The sequence below is a fragment of the Felis catus genome, chromosome D2 (genome assembly GCF_018350175.1).
Source record: "Felis catus isolate Fca126 chromosome D2, F.catus_Fca126_mat1.0, whole genome shotgun sequence".
NCBI classification, from domain to species: domain Eukaryota; kingdom Metazoa; phylum Chordata; class Mammalia; order Carnivora; family Felidae; genus Felis; species Felis catus.
Window position 1 is genome coordinate 54,639,963 of NC_058378.1, and position 27,049 is coordinate 54,667,011.

The window sequence follows — 27,049 nt, forward strand, 5'->3', positions numbered from 1 at the left end:
CTCGGCCCCTACCCCGCTCACTTTCACTCTCTCTCTTCCCCCCAAAATAAACCAAAAAAAAATAAAATGACTTTATCAGTAATCAAAGCATGGTTAAGTAAATCCTATGGCACAACTACCATGAGGAATAATACATAGTCGTTAACAGCAGGGGACTTGCAGATGGTTGGTGGCCTGGGACTTTGACCCACGTCAGTGGCTGCCCTACAGCACTGCAGGACAGACCCACAGCTGCAGCCAGGGATGCAGTTCTGTCGTCACCTCCGTCTCCACAGCAATTCCAAGGAGCAGCACAGGATGCCGAGCACCAAGGAAGATTCCTATTTTTCTGTTTTGGCTCCATTTTTCCCATCATTTCCTCTCTGGCTTTGGGCAAGTTATACCTCTCTGAGGCCATTTCTCATCTTTATATGGAAGTAAGTAAAGCTTTCTCTCACAAGCACTTGGTATGACCTATCAGTGTACCAACGACAGTGACTGTCACAAAGCAGACATTCAGTCAGTGTCCGGTCCCTTCTCCCTCCCCAGACACACATTTCCAATTAGAATGGAGAGTCAATAGAAAATTATTCCGGTTGGACATTCTCCTTTTTCACTTTATAGAGAATCTTCTGAGAATACATCCGTTTTGTACTTAAAAGGAGTATCTCTAACCCCATGTGAATACTGGTCTTTCCAGAAGTCAGGCGGTTAATTCAGGGCCTGCCTCTGGAATGGATGATGTAATTGTTTGGGCTTTGTATTTATCAGTCTCCAAGGAAACTGAATAATGAGGAAATATAAACTAGGTGTGTGACTACCCTGACCTCAGATAAGCCGGGGTGGTGGCTGGCATTACATGAACTAACAGATCTCTTAATTATAGATGAACTCTGTTCTTACTCATTCTTTTATTTTAGAATGACTGGAAGTGAAAGGTTTTGGGAAAAGGAGAGTGGGAAGTTTTTCATAGGAACAAAGAATTACTGAATCAAAAGAAAAATATACTCAAGTTAGGTGTTAAAGCATCAGAGAATTTTTTAAATTTTTTTTGAAGAAGAGAACTACCTTCAAAATTCTAATACAGGAACCGGACTATAGGCTTAACGATGAAAATTCAAGCATAAGATATAAAAAGTATAACTGAAATGGAAGTATTCCCTTATGTAAGTGAAAAGTAAGATTTTAGGCAGACCAAATCAGAACAAAACCATTTCTTATGTATTATAAAACATGTCACAACTTAGCACATTAGAACTTAACATTTATAGTAAATTCAGTGAAGTGGCTAAGAACGCCTTGGGAAACTGGAATTAACAGTGGCGCATTTAAAATTAGTTTGCACGCGGAGTCTGGCTGGCTCGGTAGGAAGAACATGCAACTCTCGATCTCAGGGTCATGAGCTCGAACCTCATGTTGAGTATAAAGATTGCTAAAAATAAATAAATAAACTTAAAAAAATTAACTTTTTTACAACTGCCAGTTTACAGCTGAGTGCCATTTTATGAGCTTTCCTTATAGGAGCTGAACATGTTCATGCCAGTTCTGAAATGCCAGATTCAAAATTGTCCTTGATGTAACTCTTAGGATTTCTTGAGTATGATTTTTATTATATTAATGAAAAAAATGCTGTATGCCTACATTTCAGAAATTTTAATGGATACCTTTGAGAAAACATGACTTACAAACAACCATTCATTTATTCACACCAACATACTTTGTGAGTTCATTTTCATAGAAGCTTCTGTCATGTATAAAGGAGATCTAGTTATGTGCTACCTTTTTATTGTATCTTGATTCATCATAAAAAGTAAGTTGTGTCCCAAATTTTTTTAGGAAAAAAAATTAAAGTTCAAATCTTCAGCTGGGGTTAAATGTATAACAATCACACATCAGTCTAAGAGAAGTTTTCAAAAGCCATTCTCAATTTACTTATTATTTTTTAAGATTTTAAATCAAGTAATCTCTACACCCAACATGGAGCTTGAATTTACAACGCTGAGATCAGGAGTCACATGTTCCACTGACTCAGCTGGGAGCCCCTATTTATTAACTTGTTATTAATAATTAATTTATCCAAGATACACACTTTGTAAAAAGTAGGTCAGGCACAAGGAATTTTACAAAAACGTTCTAAACATTCTTAAGTTTTTTCCACTTTTTTTTTTTTTAAGTTTAGTTATTTATTTTGAGAGAGACAGAGACAGCATGAGTAGGGGACAGGTAGAGAGAGAGGATCCCACGCAGGCTCTGTGCTGTCAGTACAGAGCCCGATGAGGGGCTTGAGCTCACCAAGCTGCACGATCATGACCTGAGCGAAACCAACAGTTGGACACTTAACCCACTGAGCCAGCCAGGTACCCCTCCCCTTATTTCAAAAGAATACCCATTCATTGTAGATAATTTAGAAGACACAATTAAGGAAGAAAGAAAGAAAATCACTTACAATCGATTTGTTTACAAATATGGGATCTTTAGACAGTTTACCGTCCTCGGAAATTCTATTCAGCTGACAAATTGTGCACTGACCGCCTAGCAGTTTCAGTCTGAAGTGCACTTTATTTTAGCGATTTTAGGGTCTCAGTGAAACAAAAATGGAGATTTCCGTTGCAAGGCTCATGGAAACAAGAGAGTGGGGTCTGGGGAGGAGAGGCAGGGTTACGATTCTGATTCCCCTCCAGGTTCTAGACCTCAGGACCCACACTGATTTTCATGCCTGGTATGATCCACATGTATCTGAAATCCACAGTGAGCTGAGCCAGCTCCTTTATTTCATGCAGTCCTGCCACCCTATTCTGCACAGGAAAGCTTCCACCCGCTTCCTGTATCGCTTCCTACACTCTGTGTCCAGCCCTGGCCCTGGCGTCACTGCCTTGGGGCTTTCCAGCTCTTTCTTCCCGCGTTCCCTTACGGGAAGAAGTGAACAAGAGCCAGGTCCCAGGGTTGTCTGTGGAGGGCTCTCCTGACCTTGGCCCAGGCCCCCAGGGCAGGCCAAACAGTTGTGTCAAAGGAAGACAAGACAGGAGCAGTGGCAACGGTGAACAAGTACTTACTTGGGGTTCAGAGGCTAAATTCATCTTGTACGGATGACGTTTCCCTTCCTCTGTCACCAGGGGAGACCAGATTTTTTGTTCAGATCTGCAACACATTGACAATGTTGTTTCATTCATGCTAAGTCACATATACTAAAAACAGGACGGGAAAATGCCCACTGCTGCCTGACTTCTGCTCTCTGAACTAACACTGCCTGCCACTCGCCTTCCCCTCTGTTTGCCACGAGTGTGATCTTCCCAAAGCACCCATCTGATCACGTCTCGTCTGATGGCTTCCCATGTGGCGCAGACCTCTTTCAGCCTCACCCTCCATCACTGCACTGTGTCGCTGACCCCCAGCCACACCAGCCTCCTCTACAGTCCCGAGCAGCCTCACATGGCCTACCTCTGTCGGGACAGAAAGAGCTTCTTCTTTACCCCTCCCAGTGTTCTTGAGCCAGACTGGGGAACTGACTCACCAAGTGGGAAGGCTGGCTGGTCCAAATAAAAGTGATGCCTCCCTTCTTGAGTGTGCAAAGGATTTCTTTGTACTGATCACATAGCATAAACCTCAGTCTAGTCTAAGCTTTCATTAGTGTAGAATGAAATAGAACATTTATGCGTATCCTGTATTGTTAGACTGCCAAGCACAGGGCCAGATACAAGATACACCTGTTGAATTTGTTGGTAGATGAATAAAAAAAAAAAATGAATGAATGAGAGTCTTGGAAAGGATTTGGACTGAGGTAGAAATGGAGAGGAGAATGAGGGATAAACGTGCTTTTGAGGGGATAGAAAAAGTGGTGTGGGGTGACTCTCGATCCCAGGTTCTTGAGTTCAAGCCCCATGTTGGGGGCCTCCTATAGGGGCAGGGCTCTAACATATATGAAATAGTCTGACCTCCTGCCCTACACCTGGTCCTCCCACTAGTCCTATAGCACAAGGTAGAAAAAGCGATAAACCTATTTCAGATAAGAACCTGAGCAAAGGGCCCACGATGAAGAGCAGTGGAAGCCAAGGTTAATTGCATTAAACAGCAGGTAAGCAGAAGATCAGAATGAGGAATGTGAACTTGATCCAACAGGAAAGAGGGAGCCAGCAAATATTAAACCAAATCTCTCCTGACATCCAGCCCTTGCAGGAACCCCCCCCACCCCCGCCCAAGGCTAATCAGAAACAGAATGGGAATTCTACCCCAGTGACCACTCCCAAGCCCAAGTGCTCTCCTCAAGCAGCGACCAGACCCATTGAGAACATTCAATGATCCTTTCTCGTAGCACTTAAGCTCACAGGCAGCACTTTGTCTAACGTGTTGGTATCTTTCTTTGCCACTGTAACCTCCAGGGGTGGTACCCCCGGCTTCACATGGTGTGATGCACGCAGCATCCTAAGTAGATTCTCCATGGTATCTGAGAAGAAATTTTCATTTCGTCATAGCTGACTGCTTAACTGATTTGACTTCCTCAAAGTTTTGGTTGGTTGTGTTGGAGCAAGTGAAAACGCAGAGCTCCTGGAGAGAGACGCCCACACTATAAGAAACACTGGGAAAATGTGAGAGGAAAAAGAAAAACCTGAGGAAACCCCAATCCCACAGACCTGCTAGCCTGCCGCAGGGCACAGGGCTTGGGCCGGAGGGGATCTGGCACAGGTGCGGTGGACCTTCCCACAAGCAGCCTGCAGGCGAAGAAGGAGCATTTCCACGCCTTACCTGGTGACCGTGAGAGTCATGTTGTCTGCGCAGCCCTTGATTTTGTTCTGAGCTTCCAAGTGTGTCAGACTGCTGGTGTTTTCCCCATCGATGGCTGTGATTACATCTCCGATGCACAGGTTAGCCATCGCAGCCTTGCTTCCGGGAGTGACCTGGAAAAAAGGGAAGAGCAGGTTAGTTCCTATTCGTCTCCAAGGAAACCATTGAGTAAATGACCACTGGTGTAAGTATTCACTGATCAGAGCACTTCAAAGGGGAAAAGGGCTGAAATCGTAACTTTAAATAATAATAATCCTTTATATCCATGCAATACACATGCTTTACAAAGAGTCCTTTTCAATATACCGTGTCATTGGGTCCTTACGACAACCTTCTAAGAGAGGACAAATGTCAGTCCCTATTTTAGAGACCAGGACACTGAGGCTTAGAAAGATCTGTGATTTACCTGGAATCACCCAACTAGTTTATCACTGTATTACTAATCATCCAACTAGTATATTTACAGAGCCAGAACCCAAACCCAATGTTCTTCCCACTCAATCTTGTTGCTTCCTTAAAATAAGTTACCAAGTATGTTAAAAACACGCACACGGGGCGCCTGGGTGGCGCAGTCGGTTAAGCGTCCGACTTCAGCCAGGTCACGATCTCGCGGTCCGTGAGTTCGAGCCCCGCGTCAGGCTCTGGGCTGATGGCTCAGAGCCTGGAGCCTGTTTCCGATTCTGTGTCTCCCTCTCTCTCTGGCCCTCCCCCGTTCATGCTCTGTCTCTCTCTGTCCCAAAAATAAATAAACGTTGAAAAAAGAAGGCTCTATATAGGGCATAATCTACTAGATTGTTGACCATTGGACATAAGCAGGGACCAATACATCACTGTACTTTGAAACACCAGACTGCACTCTTTCATTAGAATGACCCAATATATTTCATCCTGACCTTATTAAAAAAAAAAAAAAAAAAAAAAAAAAAAAAAAAAAAACACGCACACACATAGGGATGCCTGGGTGGGTCAGTTGGTTAAGCATCCGACTTTTGATTTCGGCTCAGGTCATGATCTCACGGTTCGTGAGTTCGAGCCCCACATCAGGCTCTGTGCTGACAGCACAGAGCCTGTTTCGGATCCTCTGTCTCCTCTCTCTCCACCCCACCCCTGCTTGCACTCTCTCTCCTTCAAAAATAAACAAACATTTAAACACACACACACACACACACACACACACACACACACACAGAACATAATGCATAGCAACATCCTATTTATTTCTATAAAAATCTTATTTATGCACAGAACAAATTGGAACACTTCACACAAAATTGTTCACAGTTATACATTTGTATAATGTTTTTGGCTTTTACAATGATCTTGAATTATTCTCGTAATTAAAAAAAAAGCAATAAAGAATACTTTAAAATATGGTGGTGCGGCTTACGTGGTCTGTTTCCTCCCACTGAGAAGTTGATTACAATTAGGATCATTTCCTATAGGTGGCTGGTTTTCTGCAGCCCAATGCTTCTTTTTTTTCTTTCCCAAGATTTTATTTTACTTATTTTTTAAATGTTTATTTATTTTGAGAGACCGACCAACCACGAGCAAGTGGGGGAGGGGCAGAGAGAGAGGGAGATAGAGAATCTTAAGCAGGCTCCACACTGTCAGCGCAAAGCCCAATGCGGGGCTCAATCCCACGAACCATGAGATTGTGACCTGAGTGGAAATCAAGAATCAGACACTTAACCAACTGAGCCACTCAGGCACCCTTCAAGATTTTGTTTTTAAGTGATCTCTACACCCAGCGTGGGGCTCAAACTCACAATCCTGAGGTCAAGAGTCACACGGTCTTCTGACTGAGCCAGTTGGGTGCTCCGGGCCAATGCTTCTGAACTAGCAGTTCCCAATTTATGGGCCACCCATGCTTGGGGAAAGCCAGTCAATTACTGCAATGGGTTGTCAAATCCATTTGCCTACTGAGCAGCAATACATGTGGACTGAATAAATATCCTGCTTCACACACCGACAGATGTACAGCTATTTTTCAAGTGAACTACAGACGTTATTGCAATGAATGAAGTACAAACTCATTCGGAAGCAGTACTAAACACAGAGTAATTGTTTGCTACTAGGTATTTTCTAAACCAAGGTATGCTAAAAATACTACTGTCATCCCAGAGTTGGTCTATGACTTGTGATATTAAAAGACCTTCCTTGATGGGATTCCAAGTCCCCCGGGAGCAGAGTGGTGGCAACACACCCAGACTCCCAGCACTCAGGGCATCCTGCCTCCCCTTGGAGCCACCGTGGAAGATCCTGTGAACATCCGGGTGTCTCCACAAAGCCACACCATGGGTCAGAGGCCCTTCGAGGCACCAAACCAGAACACAAGGTTTGTGTGGGAGGCCTCTGTGGCTGATGCAGTTTTCAGCAGCCACGGTTTCTTTTTCTTTTTTTTCAATGTTCACTTATTTTTGAGAGAGACAGAGAGAGTGTGAGTGGGGGAGGGGAAGAGAGAGAGGGAGACACAGAATCTGAAGCAGGCTCCAGGCTCTGAGCTGTCAGCACAGACCCTGATGTGGGGCTTGAACTCACGAACTGCGAGATCATGACCCGAGCCGAAGTCAGACGCTCCACTGACTGAGCCACCCAGGCGCCCTAGTAGCCACAGTTTCTATTCAGCCCTCACCCATCTGAAAACACTGACCCTTCTGAGATGGCTGGTGCGATGCTGTCGTCATGGCCCATCCCTCCCAACAGTTCCCTGACCCCAGGGAATAAGGGGTGGATGACTCGATCCTTGGGGTCCCTTCCAGCTCAGACATGCTATGACTTTATCAGGCAAAACTCTTCTGGAATGTAGCAGGAAGCCAGTGCAGGGATCGTGACCTCCTAACCTTCCTTTCTGGCTTTCCCATCATCTATTTACCAGAGATCTGGCTTGTAAAAAGCAAGAGACCTTGGGCGCCTAGCTTGCTCAACTGGTGTAGCATGCGATTCTTGATCTCAGGGTTGTGAGTTCAAGCCCCACACTGGCCATAGAGCTTGCTTTAAAAAAAATGGCCCCAGACATTACTCTGTTTGGGATTGGCAAAATTCTGTCGGCAAATTCTATCTCCAGAAAGAGCAGCCTGATGGAACCCATCTATCATAAAATCTAATAGTGTGAAATCTATTAGTGTGAAATCTAATAGCGTTAAAGAGACCCCTTAGGATAAAATCCAGAATCACTAACAAGGTCCGTGCAGACCACACTTCCTTCCTCACCTTCATCATACCACTCTCCCCAACTAAGCTCTAGCTACATGGCCTTCCTTAGTTCTCTCCAACCACAGGGCCTTAGCATCTCCTGTAACCTCTGTCCTGATTAACTTAGTCTCTTCCTTCTGGTCACACTTAAATGACCCACTCTCAGAGAGGCCTTCCCTGACCTCCAATCTAAGGTAAATCCCCGCTTTCCTTCTAACACACTGTTTTTCTTCCTCATGACACTTGTCACATTAGATTTGTAAATCTATTTTGTGGGTTTATTGACTTAATGCCTGAGGGCCTACTAAACAGTAAGGTGTGTGAGGGCAGGATTTTTGTCTGCCTTTTGTGCTGTGGTATCCTCAATGCCTGGCGTAGTCACTCAATAAACATTTGTCCAATGAATGACTGAATCTAAAATATCTAGTGTTGTTAAATATATAACATGTTGCTTTATTATACCCTTTCATAAATGGCTATTTCAAAAGAAATCAAATAATCATTTCCCTCAATAGCGCTATCCTGGAATGTAACTACCCACAAAACTAAAATGATGAGATGGGGGTGGGGTGGGAAGGGACAGGCTTGAGAAAATGAAAACAGAAGTTTCTTTTTTACTTTAAAATGCTCAGCTTCTAAGAACTCTGGAATTTCCAGCATTGGTTCAAACTGTCTTGTGGGAGAGGCATTTGTTAAGTACATCCCGACAGGTCCTGGACAAGCTAGAACCAGTCTTAAGAGTCCCAAGCCTGAGTAACTGGGCCCTGACCACCCCGTTTCCTGGTCTGATTTTTTTTTTTTTTTAAAGACAAACTGATGGGAAGCTAAGGGAAATCTCAGAAAGTTATAAGAAAATATCATCAGCTGGGACTTGGATGAGATCACACAGAGAAACGGATCACTTTTACTTTTGAAAAAAAAATGGATTTAAACAATGCAAAGCCCTTTCACATTCAATCTAGTGTTTGATGACCTCACCACCAACATATGACAATTTCACAAAGGGGCACCTGTGTGGCTCAGTCTGTTAAGCGTCTGACTTTGGCTCAGGTCAAGGTCTCACAGTACGTGAGTTCGAGCCCCGCGTCGGGCTCTGTGCTGACAGGTCAGAGCCTGGAGCCTGCTTCAGGTTCTGTGTCTCCCTTTCTCTCTCTGCCCCTCCCCTGCTTTCCCTCTGTCTCTGTCTCTCAAAAATTAATACACCTTAAAAAAAAATTAAAAAAGACAATTTCACAGATAAGGAAATTGAGATTCAGAGAAGCCATGAATGATTCAAGTTCTCACAGCTAAAGGGTTGAGCCTGAACTTGAAAGCACATCCCCTCATTCCAAATTCCATTCCCTTTCTGTTTACCAAGATGCCACAGGAGATGCTCCCAACCTAACTGCCAGAGCCAAAGAGAAACCCAGATTTAAGAAGACTCCTCTGCCTTAGCCTCCTGCACAAGGAACTGGTGTCACAAACTTCCGGGGCGTCTCCGCCCCAGGACAAGCATCTCTGCTGCTCTGTACTGGGCTGGGCCCGGTGACCCCGCCCTAGTAAAATACCCAAATCAGAACATGGCACTGGGAGAAGACCCGTGTCTACAACCCTGGTTGGTCTCCATCCTGAATGATGAGCTCCCGTCCTCCCAACACTGTTCATCACAATCGTAACAGCCAACAGTTCATGCATGCTTCTTATGTATCAGGCACAGTTTAAGTACCTGGCGAGGGTTAACCTATCAGTGTTCACGCCATGCTAGCAGGTAGCTAACTGGTATTACCTGCATCATTACAGTTGAAGAAATGAAAGAACAGGGGTTAAAGCTATTTGCATGAGGCTATGCAGCTGGTGGGCTCCAGAGTCTATCCACTTAACCCCATATCCCACACTGTCTATTCTAATTTCCTCCTGACCATCAAATTCCATTAGAACCAGCTCACAGTGGAGTCAGCTTCAACGTCTAACAAAGCAATCCTGTACACTCCTCCGAAGAAACAGACACATTAGCTCAAGAGACATCCTCAAAAAACCTCTACCAGCTTTCTTCCCCAGAGACCACACAACACCACTCTTGCTTCATGAGAACAAATGGGCTTAGGCACAACCATTTCCATTAATGAACAACCTGCCATTTTCTGCAGAATTCACTTAACGTCTGTCTCACCCATCAGCCCCCAGGCAGACACTTGGCTCGGAGGTCAAGCCATACAACCACCCTATACTGCAAGGTCTTGATGCATCTTTAAAGCCTTGCTGCCAGACTCCTGAGCTCTTAAGGTTTTTGAGGAGTTTAATTTCACTTCTAAATGGTGCAGAATAGAACTTCAATGGAGCCCTCCCACTTTCTTCAATTTACATCTAAATAACTAAACACAGCTGTTACACAGAACCGAATGTTTTGCATACCCGCTGGCCATAAGTGAAAAGATACCCCTTGCTCCTCTGTGATAATGGCATGTTTCTATTTTATCCCTCCTCTGTTCCCGTCTTCTCTTTCTCGGTCATGCATTCACCAGCCATTCCTTAAGTACATTCTGAAAGAGAGTGTAGCTTGTTGATTAAGCTGTGGCTTCCAGGGGCGCCTGGGTGGCTCAGTCAGTTAAGCTTCAGCTCAGGTCATGATCTCATAATTCGTGAGTTCAAGCCCTGCGTCGGGCTCTGTGCTGTCAGCACAGAGCCTGCTTCGGATCCTTTGTCTCCGTCTCTCTCTGCCCCTTTCCTGCTTGCATGCACATAAACACGTGCACACACACACACACACACACACACACACAGACACACACACAGACACACACACACTCTCTCTCAAAAATAAGTAAACTTAAAAAAAAAAAAGATGTGGCTTCTGAAGTCAGACAGTCAGGGTTCAAGTCCTGTCTCTGTCACATGTAAGCTAAGTGTCCTTGGGCAGGATATTTCACTTCTTTTCATCTAGGAGACATGGGTGATAACAGTCCTGACACCAGAAGGCTGTTACAAGGATTACATGAAATCATTCAGGCTGAGCACATGGTCAAGCTCCAGAAATACAAGTTACTGTTTACAGATTCTGGGAACCACACAAGGCACTGGGATGCAGCTGTGAAAAAGATGGTGCGTACCATCAAGGAGTTCACAATCTCCTGAGGGAGACGGGCACGTACAACAGCCAGTGGATGGAATCGGGGAAGACTCCCAAGAGGAGGTATTGCTTAAAACTGCATAAAGGCACTACAGGAGGCAGGAAAGAGCATGCAAGTTACAGGCACAGCATGTGGACTGGCAAAGGGAGAGAAAGGGGATGATGCTGAAGACGTAAACACGGACCAGGCTGTAAGAACCCTGCTGTTTTCTAAAAAGACTGTACTTTGACGAACAATGGAAAACTCGCCAATATTTACATATTGGTAAATTTCACACAAAACTCTACATTCTCAGCTCCTTGTGAGAAATCTGGCAATTCTGGACCTAAACAATCAGCACTGGCTGAGAAGCCTCTGCCCCCTTAGATCAGGCACGAGCTCTCCATTCAGCACAGCCTCCCCCCCGCCACGCTCTATCACCCCCAACACAGAAACATGGTACCAGTTGCCACTTATCAGAAAACTCACAGCTCCCTGAAGTGTGCACTGACAGAAACCTCCAACCACTCTTGCAGCTACCTAATAGTTTTCTTACTACCTCACCCTCAAGTCAAAACTCATTTATGTTGCCTCCTGACCCCTCATGCAAATGTGTCTGTGTGATCACTGGCTTAGTTTTAAAGTTACGTAAAGCAAAATTAAATGTAAAATGCTTTATGGCTAGGATTATGAGACACCCTAGTTGGCTCAGGACACTAACCTATTTTCCCAGCTTAATTATCAAAAGCACTCCGTTTCACTTTTAGCAGTGTTCCAGTCTGGATGACAAACAGAATTATTACCCTTTTGACAGAGCGATTTTAACTAAATAGTCACCAAATAGTTTAAACAGTTCTGATGCAGAGCTTTTTTTCCCTAAGGAAAAAAAATTATTTCTATTCAGAAGGTTCTTTCACCTGTGGACAGGAATATAGGGCAATTTCCTGAATGTTCACAGAACACGGTTAACCTTGCCCCTTGGAACTGGTATCTACACCTCAGGCCAGAAATGGAGCCATGTTACCAAGAACTCAGGAAAACTCTGTGTTGCAATTGTTCCCAGGCAGGCCAGTCATCAGATCCCCTGGGGAATCTATACATTTTGTAAAGCTTCCCAGAAAATGTTGATGCTCATCAAGTTTGGAAACATGGGTTTGATTACCCCTTCCCCTAAAGCTCTCTCCCTGAAGTTACAAGGTAAGCAAAAAATACTCAGACCCTAAAATCTTCCTCCAGAAACAACCTCAAGGGCTTACACTCCTATTAAGATACACAAAAGGCCCTTGAAAGAAACATCCATGAGAAGAGTATTTCTCTCTTACTGAAACAGAATATAAATATATACATACCGTGATATATATATATACATATATATACACACACATACATGATACATGTATGTGCACCACATGCATACATACGTATAGGGGTGCCTAGCTGGCTCAGTCAGTATAGTGTGTGATTCTTGATCTCGGGGTTTTGAGTTCGAGCCCCATGTTGGGTGTAGAGATTATTTAGAAATAAAATCTTTAAATTTTTTTTTTCAACGTTTTTTATTTATTTTTGGGACAGAAAGAGAGCATGAACGGGGGAGGGGCAGAGAGAGAGGGAGACACAGAATCGGAAACAGGCTCCAGGCTCCGAGCCATCAGCCCAGAGCCCGATGCGGGGCTCGAACTCACGGACCGCGAGATCGTGACCTGGCTGAAGTCGGACGTTTAACCGACTGCGCCACCCAGGCGCCCCTAGAAATAAAATCTTTAAATGGGGTGCCTGGGTGGCTCAGTCAGTTAAGTGTCCAACTTCAGCTCGGGACATGATCTTGCCATCCGTGAGTTCGGGCCCCATGTCGGGCTCTGTGCTGACAGCTCAGAGCCTGGAGCCTGCTTCAGATTCTGTGTCTCCCTCTCTCTCTGCCCCTCCCCCACTCACACTCTGCCTCTCAAAAATGAATGTTAAAAAATTTTTTTTGAAGATAAAATCTTTATACACACACACACACACACACACACACACGTGTGTGTGTATATATGCGTGTGTGTGTGTGTGTGTGTATTGCTTCCATCATGCTGGTCAACACCCTTGAAGGTGATATGCAACCTTCATTTTGTAGAAGTAATTTCATTCCAGATGCTGAATCACTCAACATGGTTGCTATTTTGCCTTGGCCAGAACCCTTACAGCTCAGTGTGATATGCAATTAGAGAAACCATCTGATTTAAAGGTCTGGCACATCTCTTTCCTCTTCTATGGTCCAATTTTATTTTAAACCGTATGATGTGTGTTATGTTGAAATATTGTAAATGTGTGTTGTAAATCACCTTAAATTCTTCTTACGAGTAGGTGAGATAGCATAAATGATATAATTCAGCATTATATAAAAGAAGACTGGAATAAGGAAATTTGGAATTCAAGTTCAGTCTCAGTGCCATGTATCGTTAGGGTCAACCTCCACAGATTTAATGGCTGTATCAAAGTAGGGTATAAATTTAAAAGATTCTGAGGTGGGCAACAGAACAGCACCCAACCCTGCAGTATGCCATTTATTTATTTATTTGTTTGTTTGTTTTTGAGAGACAGAGAGAATATGCATGAGCAGGGGAGGGGCAGAGAGAAAGGGGGACAGAGGATCCGAAGTGGGCTCTGTGCTGACAGCAGAAGCCTGATTTGAACTCACAAACCGTGAGATCATGACTTGAGTCGAAGTTGGATGCTTAACCGACTGAACCACCCAGGCTTCCCTGCAGTATGCCATTTAGATGTGGAATTTGAACTCTCAAGTCATACTTTTAACTCAATTTCTTTGTGGGCCCAGGTATGGCCCACACTTTGAAGCTACATTATAGTCACAGAAGCTGTATGAGCTTATACAGGTTCCCCTGAAAATCCTCAAGAAAGTTTCAAAATGTTACACTGTAACCATTTTCTCAACAAAATGAGGCAACAGAGTAGGGTTTGGGTGCTTGTAGATGAGTTGTGCCTTAATTCAGCTTCACTTCATGGTTAGTGTGAAGGAAGCTATTACACTGAGGAAGGACAACTCAGAGACTGCTCTCCTAGTCTGAAAGACCAAACACTATTTCTCAGGTAGGAATAAAATTAAAAAGGAGTTAAAAAAAAATAGAACACCCTAATTTATCAAGAAATCACCGAATCTCACAAACAAGCCTTTATGAACCCCATGTGTTTCTAAATCGCTCCAATAATTACCATCCATAACCCAAAGCCCAACCATCGACTAACCACATGACCTTGGGCAAGGTGCTCTCTATAGCTCAGCTTCTTTACTTATCAAATGGAATTTATAATAGCAGCAACCTCATTAGTTTGTTGGGAGGATTAAATGACATTACGGGTGTCAAAAGTTTAGAACAATGTCTGGCCTATAATAAGCACTCAATGCACAGATCACCACTGGTATTTATCTAATAGCACTGCGTCCTGATGCCTTCTAGGCGTTCACTATGGTGCTGGCCTCTCTATACACATCACCTTAATCCCCACCACAGTCTTTTGAAGACAATTACTATCATCCCTACCTTACAAGTGAAGACACTGAAGTTTCAGGGGCTATCCCTGCCCAAGGACACAGAGCTAGTAAGTGAACAAGACAGAGTTTGAGCCCAGAGCAGGCTGATTCTGAGACTACATTTCACCATGACATCAAGATGTCTTTAACTTTTGATTTGCTGCAGTAAAAATAAGGCAGAAGGTACAAAGCAATGATGTCTACATGACATGTAAATTACTATGACATGGCACATTGATGTTAAAAATGTTACACGAATAGAGAAAAGTCTGAAAAGTTTTGCAGCAAACTGTCAAGAGTTTATTTACCTCTGGGAAGCAGGACTGGGGAAGGGTGTGGGGAGGGGTCTTAACCTTACGCATTCCACATTTTTACGTTATTTAATTTTTTTTATAACAAGCATGAAAGTTTTTTTTTTTTTTAATGTTTATTTATTCTTGAGGGAGAGAGACACAGAGTGTGAGTAGGGGAGGGGCTGAGAGACAGGGAGACACAGACTCCGAAGCAGGATCCAGGCTCAGAGCTGTCGGCACAGAGCCCGATGTGGGGCTTGAACTCACGAGCCATGAGATCATGACCTGAGCTGAAGTCAGACGCTTAACCAACTGAGCCACCCAGATGCCCCAAGCATGAAAGTTTTTATAGAAACTTTTAATTGAAGTGTAACACACATATAGAAGAGTGCACAAATCATAAACACACAGCTGGATAGAGTCTCACACAGAAAGGGCACCCACAAACCCAGCACTAGGTAAAGAAACAGAACTGAACTTCTGAAGGCCCCTCCTACCACCTTCCCATTGCTAGCCTGACCCTCACTCCTAACACCATGGATTAATTTTGCCTAATTTTACATAACTGAAATCACATAGTATTTTCCCTTTTACATGTTTCCTTCATGTCATTGTGCAGAGTTGCAATTCCTACAACTGCCGGTGGTGTTTAACTCTACTACTAGTTGTTTATCCATCCTATTGTTGTTAGACACTGGAATTATTCAAATTTGGGGCTACTGTGAATAGTGCTGCTTTGAAAGCTCTTGACGTGTCTTGCTGCCCATATGGACACGATTCTATGGAGTATTTAACTATCAGAATTGTTGGTCATAGGGTATGGGTATGGGTTCAGCTTCAGAGCATGAGTATTTTTTATAATTCATTTAAAAAAGAAATGGACGTTGGGGCGCCTGGGTGGCTCAGTCGGTTGAGCAACCGACTTTGGCTCAGGTCATGATCTCGCGTTCGTGGGTCCAAGCCCCGCATCAGGCTCTGTGCTCAGGGCTTGGAGCCTGCTTTGGATTCTGTGTCTCCCTCCCTCTCTGCTCCTCCCCCACTCAAGCTCTGTCTCTGTCTCTCAAAAATAAAACAAAACATTAAAAAAATTAAAAAAAAAAAAAAGAAATGGATGTAAAACCTTGTGGCCCTATCTGAATTTAATCTATCCATATGCATTTCAGACATCTTTATCTTCTGTAGGTCATACCTGTGTCCTTATGGTCTCATGTGGTAATATGAGTAGTCCAATCTATAAAAACTGGGCTCTCAGTCCTTGGTCAAGAACCCGGGCTCCTTCAAGACCACAGTGTTCTTCAGGGAGTCATTTCAAAGGTTTATGGAATTTGCCCAGAAGGAAGCGTACCACGTACGTGAAAGCACACCGCAGGCCTCAATTACGGAGGAGCATTCCAGTTCGCCCACGATGAGGCTAACGACATCGACAATCACACAGGGTGCTAAGTGCCATACAGAAATAACCTTTTTCTCCCTTAGGCTTTCATGGGTATGTTTCATTTTGGCCTTGGCTTGGCTGCCACTTTCCAGGCCCATGAGTGGCTGAGCAACGTGGATCTGTTTATCCCTAGTCATCTTCATTTGACACAAAAACTGCCCCCAAATCCCCTCCTACCCACCCTGGCAGGCTTCTCTCTAATCCTTCAAATCCTCTGTGCTTCTGTTCTCCACTGGCCACGTGGTCATGGAATCCCACAGCTGGACTGTCAATTCTCGAAGGTGGGGCCATGGCTTCTGGCTTTTCCGGGGATTAGGGAGGGGAAGTGCTGGTCTCTGGGATGCTCAGAGCTCCAGGAGCACCTGGGCTAAGGCCACAAAACAGCTAAGGTCACCACGGCCAACTCTCACGGGTATGATAGACCCTGGGGTGAGGAGCCCAGGAGGGTCCTCCCTACCCCTTACATTGTACCTGTACCACCATTAGCACTTCTTGGAGCTGACTTATGTGCCAAGATTCCCACCAATGAAATATTGACAGGGATCATCTAGAGGCAGAACACAAAGCTAGCCTGGGAGCCAGTCTGCCTCGTTTCAAATCCCAGCTCTGCAATTTACTGCCAGACCGTCCTGTGTCTCTGTGTCATGGGTTGTGGGGAACACAGAAGATAATGCAAGTGCACACCTAGCACAGAGTGGGCATTCAAGAAACGTTAGCTGCTGTTAAAATGATTATTATGAGATAGAGACTAAGGCTGTGGGCTTTGAAGCCAGACCAATCTCATGATTAACACAACAGTCATCTGAACACAGATAATCACGGATGAATAACACAACACAGAATCATCTGAAAACACTTCTGAATTCAGAATACATTTTCTTAATCAACTCATAGTCGAAGGTACAACCAATACCATATTGCCTAAAGCTGAAACATTTCTTAACAGCGAAGAAGTAGGCCCTCGTGTTCAAAGGGTACAAAACCAGTGGGTTTGCTGGTTTGTTATTTTATCTTTACGGATAACTGAACCACAGAGAAGGTGAACAATGTGCCCAGGGTCACCCAGTGTGGTGCTCAGGACTGGAGAGGTGTGGTGCTCAGCCTGAGTCTCCGCCCTGGACATGTTACCAGGTACCATACAGACGTTCTGGCAGTTTTCCCCGGGCTTTCCTGAGACACACTGGAAGTCAAATCATCCTCTAAAAATTGATTTTCTGACATAGCCACCTTTGCTCATTTTTAACCAATTTCTACCCTCTTCTTTACAAGGAAGCAGTTCAGTCAATGTAAAATTGTGTAAATTCAAACAAATTACCTAAAGCAAAGCTCTCTGTGGAACAACGGGGTGGCATCCTCGGGAAGGAGCCGCCAGTCCCTGCTCTCTGCACAAAAGCAGCTGCTTGGTGCTCTTCCCAGTCCTGATGAGCCAAGGAGAGTGTGACCTCAGCGGTTAGGTGATAATCTCCTCTTGGTCCTTTGCCGCGCTACAATACCTGAACGTCATTCTTCTCCCCCTCTCCTCTTTAAAGACAAATCCTGGCATGCAGAAGGTTGGGCAAGGGCAGAGTATTTGATCAGAAGGTCCCAACACTGCTTGGTGAATTTCCTGCCAGTAGGCTCAAGCATTCGCTTAAGTGCTATTCCAGGGGCACCTGGCGGGCTCAGTCAGAGCATGTGACTGACTCTTGACCTCAGGGTTGTCAATCTGAGTCCCACCCTGAGCGTAGACATTACTTAAAAAAAAAAAAAAAAAAAAAAATTATTGAAAGCACTTAAGTGCTTTTCCCTTTGACCCTCTTCCTCCTCTCTCCTTCGATCAACCATGGTCAGCTGGAGCAGCTAATATTTCCCAGGTGAGGAGGGGTGCGGGGCAAGGGCTATTAAAATATAGTGAGCCTTTATGGACACTTCTTGCCTTTCACAATTTGACAGGCCCTGCTCTTTCGACCCTTAGGACATGATGCAAATCTACTTCAGTCTGAAAAGAACACTCCTAAAAATCAGAAAAGACCCTCTGGCTACCAAGTATCCATCATTGAGCTTCCTTTAGGACACCCGAGCAAAGGGTACAGCATTCCCCATAAAACCACACTGCTCTTACTTAGCAAAGGCTTACTCAAGAGGCAAATAACAGCTCCTCCCACCAAGAACACCCCCTTATCTCTGGCCCCACCCTTTCCTGTCTTTTGTCAGTTGCTGGGACAGAAAAACAGTCAACATAAATTGGGCAGCAATTTCAGTCTGGGTGTGGATTCTCTGAAGGCTTCCCTTGAAAGCAACTAGAGGAAATAAGATATTGATATGGGGGGGAAAAAAAACCTTAAGGAGAGACAACTGTAGATTTGGAGCAGGAAGTGACAGAGAAAAAAATCTCAGAGGACAGAGGCAAATATGTGGCTAGATCATCACGGAGTCCACAGTAGGGACCTTGGGGTAGAAACTGGGAAGAGGAAGCAAGTTGGTTCATGCCCATTTAAAGTTGAAAACCTGGATAGAAATTTTAAGTTTATCACAATAATAGAAATAAACAATGAGTAAAAGAACTACACACACAATGTGTTCTGTATGATTCCGCTCAGAAACAGGTAAACTTAAGCTATGGTGTTCAGGAAACATATTTAGGTGGTAAAACTATAAAGAAAAAAAAACTAGGTGATTACCTATGTCAAGATAGGATTATGTCTGGTGCACTTCTGGAGCGCAGGCAATGTTCTAGTTCTTGTCCTGAGTGGGGGACTATACAGGTATTTACTTTATAATTGTTTCCAATGCATTTATATTTTATGACTTTTTTTTTATTACAAAAAAGAAAAAGAACCCCTTTCAAGCATGCAAGATGACAGTTATATCCGGAAGCTTTAGGAGCTTCACAAAAGACTGAAGCCAATACCAGAATAATTCACGCCACAGAAAGCAAACGCATTTATTCAAATGAAAGGTGCTCCTCTCCTGGCCTAATTTTATGGTTTGCTTTGGCGTGGAGACTCAAAGTCTATGTGTATAAAACCATACCAGCAAAGTGTGTCTGCCCCAGATGATAAATGTAGTGCACCTGCCAGCCAGAAGGCGTGTGTCTCTGTCAGTGCTTACACCTCCCCTCTCCTGTTCCCTGAGCACTCTCACGCTCCTCAACAGGCAGCCGACGGTTGGGGTTACCCCCATCTCAGAGACAAAAATGTAAGAAGGCTCACCACCAGGTGCAACTCAAGTAAGAAGTAGAAACCAGACCACCGTAAGATCTCAGACGACCACCTCAGGGCCCCTTGAGGACGACTTTCTCATCCCCAGGAGGTGAGGAGACACATCTTTTATCCCACGTAGAAATAATGACACGAAGAAACAACTGTATAACGGAGAGCATGAGAACGTCCCCTCTTCTGTGTCACTGTCACTTGTCAAAGCCACTGCCAAGGGCATTATAAAGATTAGCTTCCCTCACTAGACCACGGACACCTTGAAAGTGGAGCTGTGTCCTCTCATAGCTGGGACCCCAAGGCTTTGCACAGTATAAGCTCGTTAAACATAAACAAGTCCATAAACAAATGAATAAATATATGAAGGTACAAACCCATGAATTTACTGTTGTGGTTTCCATGCCACATAGTCATTCCTGCACAGTGCCACTTGCACTTTTTTAAAGCAGTTAAAATGACAGGAAGTAACTGCCCTTTTAACAGATTGGCAATATAGCCTCCACTTCTTAAAAAAAGGTTTCATGCCATATATAAATTCAGAAGTGGAAAGGGCTGACAGGTTAATTATAGACACAAAGGGCAAGGACAAATGGACTATGAGGTAAGCGAGTCTAAATGTGCCTTCCCAGGACAAGCATTTATTAATAAGCCTGCAAACACTGACTGGGTACAGTCAGGTTCAGCTCTGTGCCAGGCTTGGGGGCAGGGGTCTAGATTAGGAGAAGGCACAGTTTCTACACTTGAGGAATTTGGCTGGTATCTGAGAAGACAGCATGTACCTGTAAGAATAATAAAAGAAGTCCCCTCAGGATAGCAGGTGGAACAAAGGGGGAACAGGGCCTAAGATCTGAGTCACCTGCCCCTTTAGGGGACGGGATAGTCAGAGAAGACCTCACTGGGCTAGACCTACCTGGAAGGAAATATGGCTGGGACAGTGATTGGCAGAGAATCCAAGAAGAGGCCCCCCAATTCTTTGCCTCCGGCACCCCCCACCATATTCCTTCAGCCGCTGGAGGCAGGGATTTAAGTAAAAACAAACAAACAAAACACCCACAGGGATCTTCCCTTCCCTCTCCATCCTCCCACAAAGAACAAAGGGATGTTCAGATGACTGGGGAGGCAAGTTTAGGGTCAGCTTCAGCAAGCAGATGGCCCCCAAAATGGAATACCAGGCCTCTAGGCAGGGTGTTAACACCAGGGAATGCTTTTTGCTCCCCTTTGTCATTTATTGGAAAATATTTATTGGCTGCCTTTTAGATGCAGGCAGTGAATAGGGCAACTCCCACTGGGACATTACAGTTAGTCCAGACTAGAAGACCTAAGCCTGGGCCTCCAAACCCTGAGTCTGAGTCTCCCTGGGGTTTCTGCTTTATTCCAGGGTAATGGGCCTGGTGGTCTCCCATTACACCTGGGCCTTCCAAAGAAAGGCCCCTCTAAGAAGCTTTCAAGCAGCATTCCCCCTCCACGCAAAGTGAAAACTCTTCCCCACCCAGTATCCCTGGGCAAAAGTGGCTGTTCGGTTGATAACCTGAGAACGGCAGGAAGAAATAAGGCATGGCCATCTCCCGCAGGAGGAGGGGAATGTCCAAGAGGGTTTATCTGGGCTTGCTTGTTTCCAAAATCCCGTACGTTCTCCGAAAGGTAGGAACGAGGTGAGACCTGGCCACGGAGTTAAGTCCAAAGAGAGGAAAACTAGTTGTTTCAGAAATTCATCACACCTGCCCCGGGTTAACTTCCCACCTACTCCACCTCACTTCCAGGTCTTTCCAGCTGCTTCCAATCTACTTTCAGCCACTCGGGCGACTTGTGAAGAACTGGGACGGGATACCTGCCAGCGTGCGATAGCTGCGGGGACTCTCACGCCCTCGCGCGTGGACGAGGCGCGCCCACACGCCGGGCCGCGCTTCGGTGGCGAAAGAACGAAAACTGGCCCCTCTCTGGCGCGCGCTGACACCGGCAGTGCGCGCCCGGCCGCCGCCCGTTCGCCTCGCCCGCCCGAGAGCGCAGCGGCGGGGAAGGGGCGGAGGCCCCAGGCGCACGGGGAGCGCTTGGCGCGAGGCGCACCTGGATGCGACCGGCCGTGCTAGCTCGGGCCCGGGCTCCCTAACATTGGTCTCCAGGCAGCGCGACCGCGGGACCCCGGACCCCCTCCCCCAGGTCCCCTCCGGGTCCGCCGCTCCCCAGCTCGGTGCTCCCCGCTCCCTGAGCGTCCCGAGCGCTCTTACCCGGGAAATGGTCAGGGGTTGCTCGAAGTCCTTGCCCCCCACGAGGCGGAAGCCCCATGGTCCCGGGCCCTGGAGAACTATCTGCTGGCTGGTCATGGCGGGGCGACCCGAGGGCACAGACGGTGCAGGACGCGGTGCGCTGGGCTCCCGGCAGCTGTCGGAGAAAGAGCGCGCGGCGCGGGCCCCGGGAGCCTGGGGCGGGCGTGAGGAGGGAGCGCGCGGGGGTGGGGGCGCGCGGGGGCGGGGACGGCTCCGCCCCGGCGCCCCGCCCCGCCCGGCCCGCGGCCGCTCCCAGCCCAGCGCGCCCGCCCGGGGAGCCCCGAGGCGGGTCGGGGGGTCCGGGTTCTCCGCAGCCCCGCCCCAGCAGCGTCTCCCGCCCGCCCCCCTCTCCCCCGCGCAGGCCGCCGCCGCTCCCAGCCCCGCCGGGGGTGCTAGGTGCTAGCCAAGCAGGTTCCGACACACACACCGCGCCGGAGACAAAGCCGGGCTCGGCGCTTTCGAAAATGAGTTTGGAAGTGCTGTGCTAACTCAGCCCTCAGAGGTCCACTGCATTTTTACGTTTGCTTCTCGTGAATGCTAATGATGTTTAAAAGGTGCTTTCAAATGATCTCATGGGATGCGCTGCGGTAGTCAGGGCGTTTAACCCCATTTTACAGATGAACTAAGTGAGCCGGCCTGAAGTTAGAAGGCTCGCCCGAGGCCACACCGCTCGTCAGTGATGTAACCGTAACCCCGCCCGGGATCCCCGTGCTGCAGAAGCTCACACTGGAACTTTCCTAATGCTAATGAGACCATCGCACGATGTTGTGACTGGACTTCACAACTTTCCTAGAAACCTTTCCTCCAGACGGGAGTTCGGAGTTGAGTTCGCCGTAGGTTCTGACCTTCATTTCAGACGTCAAGTCCGAGGTGGGCCAAGGGCTAAGCGCGTGGAGAGAGCCCTAAGTTGAGGACAAAAACTTGAGTTCCCAGCCTGCTACCTGCCTTGTAACTGGGCTCCCTGCCACCCTGGCCTTTCAGTGCATTCTCCACGCCAGACCAGACCAGGTTCCCCGCTGTCCGCTGGGTCTGCACTCCAAGTAAGGCTGAAGTCCAAACGCTTATCAGGCCACCCACAGAATAACCCAACTCCCTGTCTGACCTCATATCCTCCTACTGTCCCCCCACCCCTACCCCACACTGGCCCTGCTCCTGCCTCAGGGCCTCACAGCAGGGCCTCTGTCTAGAATTCTCTTCTCCAGCCATCCATGGCCTTCTCTTTGTTCAGATGTCATCATACAGGCCATTGCTGAGTGCACTCAATTTCAAACCCTCTCTCCAGGGGCGCCTGGGTGGCTCAGTCAGTTAAGCCTTTGACTTTGGCTCCCGTCATGATCAGTGGGTTCGAGCCCCACATCATCAGCTCTGTGCTGACAGCTCAGAGCCTGGAGCCTACTTCTGATTCTGTCCCTCTCCCGCTCACCCTCTCTCAAAAATGAATAAATGTTAAGAGATCTAGAACCTTCTCTCTAGACTGCCCTCTTACCTTCCCTATTTTATCTTTCTCCATTGTATTTATCACCATCTGACATATAGTTAATATTTTACTTATTGTTTGTCCCATCCCCGCTTCTAACCATTAGTTCCCAGAGGGGAGCTAATTCGATCACTGCTGTATCCCAGTGCTTAGAATAGTGCCTGGCACGTAGTATGTAAGGAATGCAATTCACTGGCCACCCTTATGACCACCTTGCCTCCCTGGGCCCAGGTTCTTCATAGATTTCTTGGCGCTCATTCGTACTGGCACTTGGGCCCCAGCACAGTGCTTGGCACACAGCGCATGCTGTATGCGTTTGTTAAAAGCAGAGCTCTGTCTCTGTGATCCCGGCATACTTACCAAGGAGCACTGTGCACAGATTTGCATATAAACAAATACTTTATTTCTCCAATTGTGTCACAGCACAAATGCATATGCCTCGAATTGGTTGCTCAAAGTGGATCTATGTTATCTCTACATCCCTTACAGCCCCCCCCCCCCCCCCCCCCCCCAACCTGACATTCTTCCTTGAATCTGAGAAAAAAGGAATGGAGTTATAGCCAGGAACCAGCCACCTGCTTCATCGAAGCCAAACATATACCCTCTTCAATTAGTTTCTGTGGATTAGAAAACATGTTAGTGTTTCAAGTCCCTGCAGAATTTGGGGGAATCATTAAATTCTGAGTCTGCCTTTAGATGTGCAGTAGTTTTGAATATTTTGTGTTCTAGGAGGAGAAAAAGGTTGAAAAGCCACAGCCTCTGTGTTCCCCAAGAGCAGGGGGCTGCCTCTCATTCTTCCCAGGTGTCCCACTGGCATGAACCTGATACATCGTAGGTGCCAATGAGTGCTTATTGCATGCAATATTCTTTACAAATATGGGGCCCTAGTACTGCTGTGAGGTCGTCCAAGTCCACAGCTGCTGTTAAATGTTAAATGTTCTTGGTTGTTAAATGTTCTTGGTTGCGGTCCGGCTTTCCACAGCAAGAGCTATGAAACAGTCAACCCTTTGACCCAGTCATCCCCTTTCTGGGCACTGATTCCAAGGACATAATTTCAAAGGAGAAAAAAGCTATATGTACAAAGATATTTATAGCTGCATTATTTATAATGACAAAAAACTGGAATCAAGCAGTAACAGAGAAGTGGCTAAATATGGTATGGCCGTGAGGGAATAGTACACAGCATGAACATGAAAACAGTGAAGGGTACGAGGAGGCAGGGGATGTGCTTTCAAAGTACATAAAAAAGAGTTTACAAAATTATGTGTAAACCCAATAGTATTATTTATAAACAAAATTATTTGTTAATTTGATGTTAAAAAATAAAAATGATGCCTACCTGCTATCAAAAATTAGGAGAGGGGTGCCTGGGTGGCTGAGTAGTTTGAATGTCCAACTCTTGGTTTTGGCTCAGGTCATGATCTCACTGTTCATGGGATCAAGACCCGTGTGGGGGCTCCGTGTGCTGACAGTGTGGAGCCTGCTTGGGATTCTCTCTCTCTCTCTCTCTCTCTCTCTCTCTGCCCCTCCCCTGCTCGCTCGCTCTCTCTCTCTCTCTCTCTCTCTGCCCCTCCCCTGCTCTCTCTCTCTCTCTCTCAAATAAATAAGCATTTAAAAAAAAAATTCTCTCTCTCTTCCTCTGCCTCTCCCCCATGTGCATGCTCTCTCTCTCTCTCTCTCAAAACAAGGTCCTTAGATGGATGGAGACTAAATGCTAGTGTTTTGGGGTGGAGGGTAGGCACCTCATCTTCTATCTAGAAGCTAGCTCTGAGATGGGCACACAACTTGTACTCAGAAAATACCCAGTGATTTGACAGTGATTGACAGCTCTGACCCCTTGCAAATGCAAGCAAACTTGTCTTATCTTAAACACTGTTACTTGTTTATCTATACTCTCCAGGTCCCTCAGACCCTAGACTCAAGCTGAGTACTAAGGGAATGCCCTTAAGCAACCTCTCTGAAGTTCAGTTGTCTTATTGTTATTATAATGCATTCCATAAAAGTTTATTGACCTAAACAGCCTTCATCAATCAAATATTTGGGCGTGGGCGGGTGGGGGGACTTGCAGGAGAATTCAGGAGAAATGGGAAGCAAGGAGGGTAGGAAAAAGTGGTCCAGAAAATCAGGGGGGACAGTGGGCCTTCCCAGCTCTCAATTTTACAGTGTGGACAGGGTGGAAGGTGACTGTTGGTGGGTTCCTCCAGTAAGGCTTCTTGCAGATGTAGCGAACACAACGCACCCCCCCCCATTCCTCCACTCCCCAGCGAGCCATTGCCAGGACCCTCCAGAGCCACTGTGCTGAGACTTGGCTTCCTGGAACAACAGCTCCAGTTCATAAGGACAGGGAGTCCAGGCTGGGCTAGGCTTGAACTATAGTTTTATTTAATCTCCAGGACAAGTCCTGTACTTGTGACCGCAGAGCCCCCATTCCTGGAGATCGCCGCTAGGACCCCTCCCCTGGGCTAAGCGTTTCTTGAGGGACCTGACTCGTAGACTCTACCCCTAAGGGGGATCTGAGCCCCGCTGGCCCAAAGAGAGTGCGGGCGCGGGGTCGCAGCGGCTCTCAACTCCCCAAACGGGTGCAACTGCCCCAGCCAAATCACACCCGAGCGACTGACTTCCTTCTCTTTTCTTTAAAAAGAACTGAAACTCAAGCTCACAGTCTTGAAAAACAAAGGCATCTCTCCCTGCCTAGTCCTATCCCACCAGTCTAGACCCCCTTGGTCCCCAGCCCCGCTCCCAGGGTGGGCGCGTCCTTCACTGGGATCCGCGCGCGGTTCCTCCCCGTGCGGCTCCAGGACGGCTTGTGGCGGAACCGGCCCGGGGAGGTGCCCCCGGCTGTGCCACGGACCGGACAGCGAATGGACTCTCAATTCTTGCTTTTCTCCCACTTCCTGCTCCAGCCGACAGGGAAATCCTGAAGTGGCCTCTTGGGATTGGGCGCCTCTCAGATTCCGTTCGGCACGAGCATGCTCCGTGGTGCCTCGGCCGTAAAGACACCTAAGCAGTGGACCTGGCCTCCGGCCTGGTGAGGGTGTGGACAGATGAGCTAGTGGTGCAGGTTGGCCCTGCCCAGAGCAGACCAGAGCTATTTTGTCCACCTGCCTCCTGGCTCCCTTGACAGGTGGCACAAAAGTTATCAAAGGTAGAGAGGCCTGGACCACTGCTATTTCTCAAGCATCCCTGCTTATTAAAAGAGGAGTGCCTCTGTTAAGCAAGTGTCTGACTTCCGCTCAGGTCATGATCTCAGGGTTCATGGGTTCGAGCCCAGAATCAGGCTCTCTGCTGTCAATGCAAAGCCCACTTCAGATCCTGTATCTCCTTCTCTCTCTCTGCACCTCCCCCCTTCTCTCTCAAAAATAAATAAACTTTAAAGAAAAAAATAAAAGAAGAAGAGATTGCAAACCTGGATCATAGAGTAATGCGTATTAAATGTTTATATTGAAGAAGTTAAGAAGACAATGTCATATAATTGTGTTGTTCACAAGATAATTAATAGATTAATAAACAATGTAATTTGTCTGCTAATGGGACCTGAATTTAAAGTTGTGTGATGAACATATTTCATTGCTGATATTCTATTTCTGTGGCTTTATATGTAACCTCATCTAGAGAAACTTCAAAAGTCTAAATTTGAGTCTTTAGCTCACCTGGAGTCACCCTTTGGCCGCTTCCCCTAACGGGGGAAGGTGGCTTGGGGTCAGTTACCCCTAATGGGGGAAGGTGGCTTGGGGTCAGTTACCCAACAGACCCTAGCCCAATACCCAGACAATGAACATTGCCTCATTACTAAACAGTGACTATGAGTCAGAGTGTGTGCT

General features: G+C 46.4%; 1 protein-coding gene across 1 annotated transcript in view; it reads right to left on the reverse strand.

The window, feature by feature from the left end:
* The window catches only part of PDLIM1 (PDZ and LIM domain 1), a 48,723-nt gene extending 26,806 nt beyond the window's left edge, over positions 1-21,917 (reverse strand). Inside the window, exons 1-3 of the mRNA XM_023240760.2 lie at positions 21,713-21,917; positions 4,720-4,871; positions 3,033-3,117 (exon numbers count right to left, since the gene is read on the reverse strand). Coding sequence (XP_023096528.1) covers positions 3,033-3,117; positions 4,720-4,871; positions 21,713-21,808 — 333 coding nt within the window. The 5' untranslated portion in view covers positions 21,809-21,917. The remainder of the gene's footprint in view (positions 1-3,032; positions 3,118-4,719; positions 4,872-21,712) is intronic.
* Positions 21,918-27,049: the final 5,132 nt, after the last annotated feature.